Raw genomic sequence first — 12,542 nt, 5'->3', positions numbered from 1 at the left:
TTATTCAATTTCACTAAATAATAATAATAATAAATAATATTAATTCATAAATAAACCAAGACACTTCCCGAATCACTTATTGTTAAATATTGAAATATAATATAACTGTATTTTTTCTACAAAAATCTGTCCTTGATTTCCTACAGGATACCCTATCAATATATATTCAATGCTCTTACGTTTAACCTTCGCATCCGCCCGCCCATCTAGTAATCTACTTTGTCTATGACAGCGCCAACAGCGCTCGACAGTTGCTCCGTTCAGTGACAATCTGGCGTCTGCTCCGAAGTATTGTTATCGTTTGCGAGAAAGCTGGCGTGAAATTGCGCGTGTAGGAGCGAGCGTCGTCCGACTTTCGTTCGCGCGAAAAAACCGCCTCGAGGTATCGATAACTTCGCTTCGAGCGAGGCGAGTAGGAGACCCGCGTCGCGTCGTCGAATCTGCGGACGGCGGAGAAGCGACAACTTCAGGCGCGTCCCTTCGCTCATCTCGGAGCGGCGGGCTCCCGATCCTCTCGGCCGATCTCCCGCTTATTAGCGTCAGCCGCGCCAAGCGGATCGCACGAGTCGTCGTATCGTCCGCGTTTTCTTCCGCGCGGACTCTTTTCGTCGGCGAGAATCTCGAGAGGAGGAAGGAAGCGACATGGGAACGTTGTGCTACAACTTCGCCAAGTACGCGCTGGTGGCCGTCAGCCTCGTATTTTTGGTGAGTCTTCCCGTCAGATCGATACGCGTTTTCCCTCCACACCCGGGCGATTTAATTCGCGATACCGTTTTGCCGAACGCGCGTTTTCCTCCTCTCCTTCGAGAGCAGACGATTCTCTCTTTTGATTCTTTATTTTAGATAAATCATTCGAAAATATTGTCGTAGATCGCTTAAATTTTGATTGAGACCTTTTGTTTTCGTCGTACCTCGTAATAAGCGTCTAATTATCATCGATGCCCCTTCGCTCATATTTTGACACGATGATGTTAATTTTTATCAAACGCGTTAATGCAATTCACGTACTCTGCAAATGCGAAGCGTTCACGGGTGGATTAATTATTGAATTTTATTAGCTATATATTTTTGTTTGAATTTTTCTTGTTAAAGGAAAGAAAGAGAGAGAGAGAGAGAGGAGATTTATGCTCTCTGCACGAATGAGATTACGAATGCGTGGGAGTCAATTGCGTCCGAGACCGAAATATCGATGATGACTTTTAAAGTACAGGCCAAAAGTATATAAAACGCGGAGAATCCTAGAAAAGACGCGGCGTGAGAAAGAGAGAGAGACTTCTCTTCGATGGAGCGGATTATTTGCGCATAAATTTTCGAGATGAAGAAGTATATATATTAACTTAAAGAGTCAATAATACTAAACTCTTTTCTTTTTTATAGGCAAACATAGAGAAATCCGAGTATAAAATTACGAAATATTCATGCCTGGATGAATGCGCGTTTAAATATACAGTTTCGCGTAGTCGAAGAGAGAGAACGAGCGTGTTTCCTCCTACGAACTTTCGACCCACACGACGCGGCCCCGTTTCCTTCCTCCAGCTCCTATCTCTCTTCTGTCATCTCCCTTGTTACGACTATATCGCAGCGAAACTCCGTCTTCTAACTGCATCTCGCATACTGACCATATTTGTTGTATACTTGCTGCAGGGTTGGGTAATAACTGGTTAAAAGTTAATAACTTTCAGCTCAATGTATTCATTTTTAACTTCAACTAGTTATTTTTGACCTTAAACCTATTAACTTCTTTCCTAAGTTAAATGTTTTTATCTCTGAGCCATTATTGTTTTTTATGAGTTATTATTTTGAAATGAAAGTAATTATTAATTTTTTTTTTATGTTCATTTGTCATCAATTGTAATTACCAAAAAATATATTACTTATATGGCATAAAAGAATTAACAAGCAAAATTCTAATTTAATATAAATGTTTTTGAAAATTAACTTTTGATTTAACGTCAGTTATAATTTAATCTTAACTTGACTTTAACTGAGTTAATTTTTTATTCGTGCAACTTTTAACTGAACTAAATTAATTTTATAATTTACCAAACCCTGATACTTACAATATATAATAATAATCTTTGTTCTTTTTAGTAAAACTAGCTGCACTAGTTCCTTCCAATGTAGAGTAAAAAAGATAAACTCTGAACTCTAATGCAGCCATGTCAGTTGTTTTGAAACTCGTCGTTATGCTTTTAAAAACAACACACGTTTTTCGCGCGAAAAATTCCGAAAGAAAGATGTACGTGATGTTTCGTCGCGGATGAATAAAATTACGACTTACGATCACTCGAAGAAAGAAACGATTATGTTGACGTTTCAATTTAGCAGTTTGTTTGTTGTTATTTAAATAAAATTATATAAAGGATCATCTAGATGAAATTTCTATATCTGCAGCTTAGATGAAAAAAGTGTTATCTTTACTAAATTATCTAGACTAATGTGGATTAATTTGGGTTAATAATTTGGGTTAAAGTTGTAGCACATAAAAATAGTTAAGAAGTAGAACAAGCAATAAACGATAAAAACGATAAATAAAAATATGCATATATTATTATATATCCCTTTTATAATTTATATTTTTTTATAACTGCGTTTACATAAGCGGACTTAAAAATAATATTATCTGGTAATTATCTAGATGAATCAACATATATATAATTTAATTTTTTATCTAGATGAATCAACATATATAATATATAATTTAATCTTTTATCTAGATATATTTAAAACAAAACTATCATCTTATCTAAGATGAATTTACATATTTTTATCTCATCTTTAGCTAGTTAATTTTAAAATTATTCAAGTACACACAACACTAGGTATTAGATCTGATATTAGCTCGTTGGAATCCTCTGATTCACCAGATTGCTTTTAGTTCACGCTCTTACATCAACTCGATGAATAAAAGATATATAGTAGATACAGGAAGTCTTTTCAAGTCTTGTGCTGGCAGTTATGCAACTGTCATTATATCTAAATAGAAAGTTTAGTAAAGTTTTAGTATTTTCTCTCGAAATAAAATAAATTAAAATTCTTTGCATATTTTCAATTATTTGCGATAACAGCTCGTCTAAAAGCACGATTAGTAATTAATTATAAGTATATAAATATTGCAGAAAACAATTTTTAAAAAATATGGCGGGCGTTCGAGACTTTGAAAAACGCGTGTATCTCTGAGAGATTCTTTTTACTCGTTTTTTTTCGCATAAGCGATTTGATATCTAATAAAAATGTCGAAATTTCCGATTCAGTGTTTCCATTATCGCGTTCTTTCGAAAATTGTATATTATAATATATTTTCGAGATTTATACTTATATTCCTCACCAATCTTATCTCTTTAGATATATATATATATCGGTTCCATTGAATGTTTGCTACGAAAAATATTCTTGATTCTAAAAATTTTAATTTTTTTTCTCTGTCTCAACAGAGAGAAAAAAAAGGATTCTCGCCCCTACAAATATTTGGCCCCACGGAGATTCCGTATATTAGCATATATTTTCATTCATATTCATTTACATAAGCTAATTGACTAATGTACTGGTACTTGAAAACGGTACGGAGTATACTTAACGTTAACGATCTCTTTTGAGACATGAACTCCGTGATGGAACATGAACGCGTTTCACAAGAGACGCAATGCAGGAAACCCCATAAAAATTCGCGCCTCAATGGAGGCTCCGCCACATCTGGCGGACAGACTGTTCCATTGTAAATGTTGCGTCCTCCCTTGTCCTGCTCGGTTCGGTTTGTTAAAGTGCCTCGTTAGCCTTCCTCTTATCCTGCAACGCTGGGACTGCATATGTATTCGTACCTGAAAAGTTGCGCTCTTTGTATTGCAGCGTTTTATTCTGTAAACGTCACGCGAATTCAAGTTTTTCCAGAGATAAAATTTGAATAAATTTATATACGAGAGCATATGATATAAGAAAAGATATAGAATATAAGAGCATATTATATAAGAGAAGATATAGAATATAAGAGCCAAATATATAGGTATATTTATAATTAAATGTTATATGTATTCTTTTAAAGATTATCGCGATAACGGTGATAGCCCTGGCATCATGGATGCTGACAGACAAGACATTCTTGGTGTCGATCGCTCAAGAGGGCAACAATTACGACGCGGGTCTTTATATGCTGCTCACCGCTGGTATCCTCATGTTCATTGTTGCCTTCCTAGGCTGCTGCGGCGCTTTGAAGCACTCTCGGTGTAGTCTAATCATATTTTTCGTCGTCATACTCGTCATCATAGTGGCCCAAATAGCTTTCGCAGGCTGGCTCTACACTCATGGCGATCGTCTAGACGGACTATTGAGATCTTCCGTGATAAACACTGTTAAGGTAATTTTTCGTCCTGTAATTATCCAACTTGTAAGTAATTATATTGTTAGAAGCGTATAAACTGACATCGCATTACCTTTTGCAGAAGGAATATGGCGATGTGGAATCTCGTACCCAAATCATGGATGCGATTCAATCCGGTCTTGAATGCTGCGGGGCCACTGGACCTGCGGATTGGGCCGGTAGCAAGTACGCGAGCAAGGATCCCTCTCTTCCAATTAGCTTGACCGTCTCCAACGATGCCAACAACGTATTCAAAGTACCAGAATCGTGTTGCAGAAATATAGGCACTGTTGCCTGCAATGAGGGTCGTAACATGAAAGTTGCCGGAGTAACAAATGACTCGATCTTCAGCGAGGTACTGTTTTTTTATGCTTCTATATCTCTAATAATAGTTACTTTTAACATGGATGTTGAAGAAAGACAAAAGTGAGATTTATCTGAGTTTTGATGTAAATGGAAAACAATTAATTTTATATTCATTGCATAATTTTTACATTTATCATTGTATATTAAATATAAAGTATGTCATCGAGATAAAAAAAAATTCATTACAGGGATGCACGCAAAAATTGGTGGACACGCTGAAAGGTCAAACTTATCACGTGATGATTACGGCGATATTGATTCTGATCGTAGAGATCCTTGGTCTGATACTCGCTTTAATTTGTTGCTGCGAAGGCGGCGCGTCGGACAGATACAAAGCTTAAACTGATTTATCATACATGTCACGTAAGAATCTCTTCGTCTTGTTGAATTCCTTCCCACGTCCCATAGTAATGCCGTACAGAAAATATCAAACTTTTATTTTCCCGTGCCAATGCTATAATAATAGATACTTTGCAAATTGTGTTTTGATCATACCGTATGGACGAAATATTCTTCTGATTGGTACAAAGCACATTGGGTAAGTAACTATTTCTTAGGCTGTATCATCATCTTGTCCGAATTGGTACGCGTTATTCTGGGACCAATTCAAACTTTGAGACATATATTATATAAATATATATATAATATAATAGAAACATTTTATAATTTTATTTCTTTGTAAATAACTTGATAATGACATCTTGTAATAGATATACATATTTTACAAGATTGATCTACAATTTATCTTTATCACGTACAGAAAAATTCATACAATGTGAGTAATATAGTATATCGAATTTTTGATTGATTTATCTTATAAAAGGATACAAAGATAAATTGCACACAGGTATCTTCCTAAAATTGAAATATATAATTATATGTGATCTTTATCGAGACATGTACATAAATTTCAAAGAAAGATCCGTACAAATCGAGGCTATTGGATAATAAAAGATGGAGCAAAATTTATGAAATATTTGCACCAATTTGAGTAGTATTTATATATTTGATTTAAATTGGTACAAATATAATCACTTGAGATAGTGTGTATATAAGTCATTCATAAAAAGATTTGAGAAAACAACAACAATCAGGACTGTAACAAAAAGTCTGATTAGATAAATGCTTCCTGAATATTTTTAATATATCATTTTTAATGTCACATTTACTTCCACGATATTATCGAGAGAATTTTAATACTCTATCTTGATCTTTATATTTACAACTATATATATTATACATATATCTTATATATGTCGACATAATATATTTACTCGAGAAGAGAATCTTGATTTTTTGGGTAAAGAAGACAGATTACTTTTGATTGAATGCAAACATATTTGAATGAATTTATATTCGGTTTTTCCGATTACTGCCAAAAAAAGAATGCTCTTTTATTATATACAAATATATATTTTTTCCAGTTTAAAGACTTATATATACATAAGCATTTAATATATATCTTTCACAAGGTACCTATACAGCTAGGTTTTCTTCGGGCCAAAGTAGTAAACCAAACTAGCGCATTGCGTTGATATGTAAAGTGAAAAAATTGCATAATATGAGAGGAATATTGTAGAAATATTACGTCTATGACAAAAGTACATATTTTATTGTATCTGACATATTTATAATGTATCTTACTAGCATGTGTTTAATATTTTAAATAATTATAAGTTCTAATTTTTATCTAATCTATTTTATCAGAAGCTGTATTTTCGTTTGACTAATCTTATAATCAAGTGTAGGCTTTAATGATCTGAATACAGAAATCTCACATTAAGAAACATTAAATAATGTTTTACATTAATTAATGTTCTCTACGCTTAATCTCGCAAATCAAAACTGATGGAAAAACATCAACATATATACTTACGATATCTCATCAATATAGCTCCTGTACTTTAATCTACAGCGCAATCGTTATAGTATATCTAGTCTATATAAAAATTATTAATATTAATTCTCATCGATTTATTTGCTTGTCTCATGATATATATATGTATAGTTTATATATATATTATTTTATATATGTATTAACAACGCGATTATATTTATATAGGTTTTATGAAATACAGCAGCAACTGTTCCTGCCACTTTTTTAAAAAGTACTACTTATTCCTCTGTTTATATGAGTAGTAAATGTGTCCGATTTGAACTGTAAATTGTATTAATTGCAGCTGAAACTATTCTACCGAAACTTTTTTCAGGCAGCGTTTTATTAAAGTACCAATATTTTTTATACCATTATACATATAATAAATAATAAGAATCTAAATAGTCTTCGAATCTTTGTATCATATATTTGATGTGCTACATATAATTCTCTTTCTTGATTTCATTTACAAAAATTATCATTAATAAACGTGTGACTGATTATATGCAATGATTTAAAGGTGCATTGCATATTATAAAAGTCGAAATACGTTTGATAATATTTGATGTACATTATATAATTATTTATAACGTACGCTCTATTGCGTAATTAAGATTTTTGCAAAAACATTGATTACGAAAAATTGAGCCATAATCGAAAAATTTATCTTTGAAATTAAGTTTTTAACACATCTGATATATAATTGTCGCGAGCGAAAATCCAAACAAGTGATTAAATTAGAGATTGTTAAAATTTGCGATCAAATCAATTGTTAAATCATGTAACATGACATATATTCGCCGTTTAAATAAAACAAATAATTTTATAGTAAGCAACGAAGTCATCGATGTTATATAAAAAAAATTGTAACGCAAAGTATAATTGTTGTTTGTATGTAAAAAAAAAAAGAAATACAAAACGGCGTGTAACAGCAATACGTATTTTGACTAAAGATCGTACAATACTCTTTCGATTCTGTATCAATATTCATATGCACACCCACGCGCACAAATACATATGCACGCATGTATCTACAAATTAATTTTTTTACATATTTCTGAATCAAATTATTCAAATTATCGATGATTTTGCAATTTTATATTTTTTCAACGCAAATTGTATTTGTACACACATTTAAATGTCGTCTGCCGTTTAATATAAGAGACAAAAATATTAAATAAATCTATTTATAATGTAAAATTATATTGCACTTGCGCGTGCAAAAATAAAGCGTATAAGCTTCTAATTGTACCGATAAAAAATGATTTATTTGCGCTCTTTCCGCTATCATACATCATATATATTCCTCGAATGGACTTCCATTCTGCATCCAGCAGCTCTCTATAAATAAAGATACTTATCTATCTTTATAAGATGTTTAATTATGATTAATGTAAAGAATGACGAATAAAAACATTTAAAGGATATCTAATGTATTATGTCTTACACTGCCTAATTATTGATTTATCTTTTCAGTTTGAAAATCATTAGAAGAAAATCTCGAAAACATTTTGCTAAAGTGCAACGAGAAATTGCAATAATAATAAAAATTGAATAATTGAAAATTATACAAAAATCAGATCAAATTTTTTATTATATAATACGATGAAAAATATACTATAGAAGAATAATATATAATTAATAAGAACATATAGTGTGTGTCTAATAAAGAGTAAAGAGATCATTAATAAAGGCCTCTGTAAATGTAATAAAAAAAGATTGCAAAATTAAATTCTTTTTCTTTTCGAACTCCGAATTTGAATTATTCTTTATAAGACTCAACACCCAGAATAAGCACATCAAATCGCACGTCCTCAACCGAGGAGCACGTTGCAAGTCGTTAATAACGATGATCTCAAAGCGGAACCAACGAAGCGAGTGAGCAATCGCTCGAGCGACTGCAAGAAGGAAGAAGAAGAAGAAGAAAGGAAAGATCGGAAGAAGGCGATTATAACACAGGGGAGCGAGAAAGCAGCGGAGTAATGGTAAAAGGGAACTTTGGAGGGGGTCCGGTTTGCATGCACCTGGGGGGCCCGCAAAGGTGCCCAAGAGGGAGTGGGACCGCAGGTGCGGTCGGTCGGGATGAGGCACAGCCGAGCAATGTTGTGCGGTCCGTCGTGGAGAACGTGCGAGAACACAGGAGTGTCCTTTCCCGAGAGAAAAAGAGAGACTCCGCCGTCTCTTCGTACGCGTTTTCCTACCTGCGAGAGTGCTTCTTCTACGTGGATTTCGGACATTTTTAGCGCAACTTACCCAAACGAGGTATACTTCTGATCGCTGTTGTTCAGGACAGGTCTCTTTTTCTTTTTCTCTCTCATACACATATATATGTATATATACACACACACGCGCGGAGTCTCTCGCACCATGAAACGTACAGTTCGACGATGCATATATTCCCTGTCTTGAACGTTTGGGGATCCCCGAGTTTCTTTTTTCTGGCGACATGCAGGGAGAATAATAATAAGTGAGATCTTTAGATAGGTAGGAATTTCCTGTGTGCGGTTCAGCCTCGGAGTAAAAGTCGAATTTATTAACTAAATGTACAAGCAATTTTTATACAAGTGGCATTATATAAATCTGCGACTTTTTGCGTTATTAATTAATTAATGAGAGCGCGTTTGTGATTGTTAAACATAATTTTGCACGTGTTTTTTGTCAACGCTGCCAAGTGTAATCATGCCACGGTCACATATTACGCTGCGTAATCAAGCGCGCGATATATTCCGATCTCGTCCGTATAATATTCAAAAGAGTCTAACGCAAAAGGCGGTTTCCTTACTCGACATCATCTATCGCGTGGGAGAGCCAGTCTGACGTTTTTCTTTTATTCCGACTCAAAGATATGACTGTTCGACCTACTTCAAAAGTAAGACTTTAAATCGCCGACAGATACGACGGCCCAACATTTACATAATCCTAGTGCAATCGCGTGAATTTACGATTTAATTAGCTCTGCTCCGAGAGTTTTATCGAGCCGCTCGAAGGTAAAGCAATCGGAATTGCTTCAGTATTTTTCGATTAGATATTAGATACACAAACAAGTCATTTCAAATAGCTAGTTCGACGATTGTGTAATATAAAATTCTTTGTACCTATTATTTACAGATAGAGTGCGTGATGCGTGAAGCACTTCTTAACTGATAAATCTCGGGCGAGGTACTCCAGCGGTCGGATGTAAGCTCATAAATGTGAGCTCGAAATCATTCCGAATACGTGAGGTCGTCAATCAAGCAACGATGAGGACTGTCTTCTTCGTCGCTCTTTGTTCCACATTTTTACTTATATTCGCGTCGATCGTCGGGTCCCTCAACGACTGCAACGACCCGAACTTTCACTCTCTGGAGACGTCGGACTCGTCCAGGATGGAGTGCGGCCCGATCTTTCAAAATCGCTGTCACTGCTCGAGAACGTGCTACGACGGCCGTTATCAGTACGTCGTGAATTGTACGAACACCGGATTCCAGGACACTTCTCCGCTGGCGCATCTTCCCAACAACACGCAAGTGCGTAGCGTATAGATAAGATTAAGGAGACGCGATATCTCCTCTCTGTATACGTTGCATACTTTAGACCTACGAGAGGAAGTTAGAAAGTACGTTCCCGATTGATTTTTTTCTTTTTTTCATACTTCATTTTTGCACAAAAGTGCTTATATGCAGGGAGAATTTTCTCTTAAAATTTACCCTGAAAATTAAGGTAATCATGGGACAATATATGATATTGGAAGAATTTTATAAGAGTTTCTCTGATTAATATATTTAATTGCTTTGATACTTTTTATTTTTACAAAAGTGTTTGTACACAGAGAGAATTTTCTCTTAAAACTTATCTTTAATAAGGTATAAAATATGTTCGATTAATTTTACTATGTACATATTAATATTTTTTATTGTGATAAATATTAATCAGAAAAACACTTATAAAATTTTTCCATACTGTCCGATTACCATGATTTTCAGAGTACTTAAATTTTAAAAGAAAATTCTCTGCATGTATCATTAAAGTAGACGAAAAATATATCTTTATGAGATAAGCGCTTTTGTAAAAATATAAAGTATTAAAAAAATAAATACAAAACACGGTATAAGAAGGCTGGTAAAAATCAGGCGTAATACTATTTAATTATAGCAGTAGTCAGCAGATTCGTTTCTTTGATATGCTGACGAGAATGATTTAAAAAGAAAGAACTGAAATATTCAAAATAAATATAGAAGAATTGAAAAATAATTTTATTGCCTAATATATGTACCAGTTCTTTTTACCACGTCTTGTATTTATATATCTCAGAGCTTTTTCTATTAAAAAAATAATAACAAACTAAAATAAAATTAGTGAAGAATTTTACTTTCTGATTTCCTCATAAGTTAATAACTATAACATTTTTTTTCAATTTTTTAGGTGCTCATATTTACGGGAAACGACCTGCAGGAACTTCCATGGAACGTGTTCGGCACTCTGGACAATCTGCCGTATCTGAGAGTGATCGACATGTCGAACAACAAGATACGCGAAATTCGTGGCAAGGCCTACCATCACGTGCAACACGTGGAACGTCTCATCCTCGACTTCAATAATCTCTCGCTGGACCCGGCGAGGAGCCATCCGAGAGTGTTCTCCAACTTCGTCTCCCTTCTGGAGTTGCATCTTACCCGCGCTTTCGAGGACGGTTCACCGAGGAACCTGGCGTCGACGCTTCACGACATCTTCGTCAACAGGTGCTTCGCGTTTCTTACTCTATTTGATCTTCACTTGGTTCATTTACTCTAAAAAAGAAGTATAACGTTTCTTCAATTTTTTTCAGCAACCTAACGCACTTGATAAAGCTTCACTTGGAACAAAACAAGATCTCAGAGTTCCGGGACGTCAACGTGTTCTGCGACCTACCGAGGCTCCTGGACCTCCATCTCGGGGATAACGCCCTGAGCGCTCTTCACTTCAATCTCTCGTGCCTTCACAATCTGCGCTTCCTGGATCTTCGACGGAACAAATTCACGCGGGTCCTCGAACGCGATCTCCATGTCATGGATAATCTCGCTAAGCACAATCGGTCTGTGACCGTAGACTTCATCGGCAATCCATTCGAGTGCTCCTGCAAGCTCAATCCGTTCATCAAGTGGATGAAAAAGACAAAGGTTTTTGTTCGGAACAAGGCTAACTTACAGTGCTACGAAGGTACTTTTGAGTATTAATTTTTGCCATACAAGAGAAGATCGAAATTTATATCTTTTCGTTTTTATTAGGAAACACGACTCACGAATTTCACGAAACGAAGAACTGCGCAACGAAATTGATGCTTTCCACCCGACGTGGAACGAAGGTGATACTTTGTTTTCTGTCGATGCTGCTGATCGCCCTGGTGTGTGCTCTGGTCTACCTGCAACGGAGGAAACTCCAGAAGAAGATCGAACCGGTGCTCGATTCGGTCAGCAAGAGGGTTCGATACACTTCAATAGCGAATAGTGACGTTCGCGAAGATGTGTGAATAAAGGACAAATTGTACTTGAAATAAAATACTTTCATTTCGTGAAGAGACGACGAGCTCGCGAACTCGTTTACCTCATCCAATCTCCAGATTTGAAGCAAAATAGACAAGAGGGAGTCAAAGATCGCGTTTTGCTTTGCACGTAAAACTTTGTAAAACGTTTTTGATCGTAACGGTATCGCACCATTTTACGCCAAATTAAGTAATCTGTATTGCGTGGTGTACCGTTTGACTTTTATACGTGCTCATAGCTGTGAAATCTAGTAAATGTTTTTTTCAAATATATACTATCAACGTCATCGACCGTGAAGTTATAAAAAATGTGCTTAATATAGAATTCGATTTAATTTTACGATTTTAATCTGTTCATATAAATAAATCTTATTTATTACAAAGATTCTCTTTCTCTCCTTTCCTGAATTTTTATTTCAGAGTCCCTTAAAAATATTTCTATCATGTTC

At 34.9% G+C, this 12,542-nt stretch overlaps 2 protein-coding genes across 5 annotated transcripts; both read left to right on the top strand.

The window, feature by feature from the left end:
• Window positions 1–229: 229 nt before the first annotated feature.
• On the top strand, window positions 230–8,023 carry LOC114928660 (CD9 antigen). The gene is made up of 4 exons (XM_029299917.2): window positions 230–705; window positions 4,040–4,351; window positions 4,437–4,709; window positions 4,909–8,023. Exons 1-4 carry the CDS (start codon window positions 643–645, stop codon window positions 5,059–5,061), a joined length of 801 nt encoding a protein of 266 aa, XP_029155750.1. The 5' UTR covers window positions 230–642; the 3' UTR covers window positions 5,062–8,023.
• A 616-nt stretch (window positions 8,024–8,639) lies between these two features.
• LOC146722561 (trophoblast glycoprotein-like) lies at window positions 8,640–12,476 on the top strand. Of its 4 annotated transcripts, none has more exons than XM_085484409.1 (5): window positions 8,640–8,858; window positions 9,705–10,102; window positions 10,998–11,314; window positions 11,401–11,771; window positions 11,840–12,476. In XM_085484409.1, exons 2-5 carry the CDS (start codon window positions 9,836–9,838, stop codon window positions 12,079–12,081), a joined length of 1,197 nt encoding a protein of 398 aa, XP_085340535.1. In that variant the 5' UTR covers window positions 8,640–8,858; window positions 9,705–9,835; the 3' UTR covers window positions 12,082–12,476. The 4 variants fall into 4 exon arrangements, with proteins under 4 accessions (XP_085340535.1, XP_085340536.1, XP_085340539.1 ...); XM_085484410.1 differs by having other exon boundaries at window positions 8,640–8,889; XM_085484413.1 differs by lacking the exon at window positions 8,640–8,858 and adding an exon at window positions 9,258–9,465.
• The last annotated feature ends 66 nt before the right edge of the window (window positions 12,477–12,542 follow it).

This window comes from Nylanderia fulva, unplaced genomic scaffold (assembly GCF_048542155.1).
Source record: "Nylanderia fulva isolate GAGA-0341 unplaced genomic scaffold, ASM4854215v1 Scaffold3, whole genome shotgun sequence".
In the NCBI taxonomy this organism is placed as follows: domain Eukaryota; kingdom Metazoa; phylum Arthropoda; class Insecta; order Hymenoptera; family Formicidae; genus Nylanderia; species Nylanderia fulva.
Note: the sequence above shows the minus strand (reverse complement) of the source record. Positions and strands in the feature narration are given on the sequence as shown.

Bases quoted from the DNA above. Each gene is read 5' to 3' on its own strand.
- LOC114928660 (XM_029299917.2), top strand. From the start codon at position 643: ATGGGAACGTTGTGCTACAACTTCGCCAAGTACGCGCTGGTGGCCGTC. The intron at 4,352-4,436 runs GTAATTTTTCGT...TACCTTTTGCAG, and splicing joins CCGTGATAAACACTGTTAAG to AAGGAATATGGCGATGTGGA. The intron at 4,710-4,908 runs GTACTGTTTTTT...AATTCATTACAG, and splicing joins ATGACTCGATCTTCAGCGAG to GGATGCACGCAAAAATTGGT.
- LOC146722561 (XM_085484409.1), top strand. From the start codon at position 9,836: ATGAGGACTGTCTTCTTCGTCGCTCTTTGTTCCACATTTTTACTTATA. The intron at 11,315-11,400 runs GTGCTTCGCGTT...AATTTTTTTCAG, and splicing joins CACGACATCTTCGTCAACAG to CAACCTAACGCACTTGATAA. The intron at 11,772-11,839 runs GTACTTTTGAGT...CGTTTTTATTAG, and splicing joins TAACTTACAGTGCTACGAAG to GAAACACGACTCACGAATTT.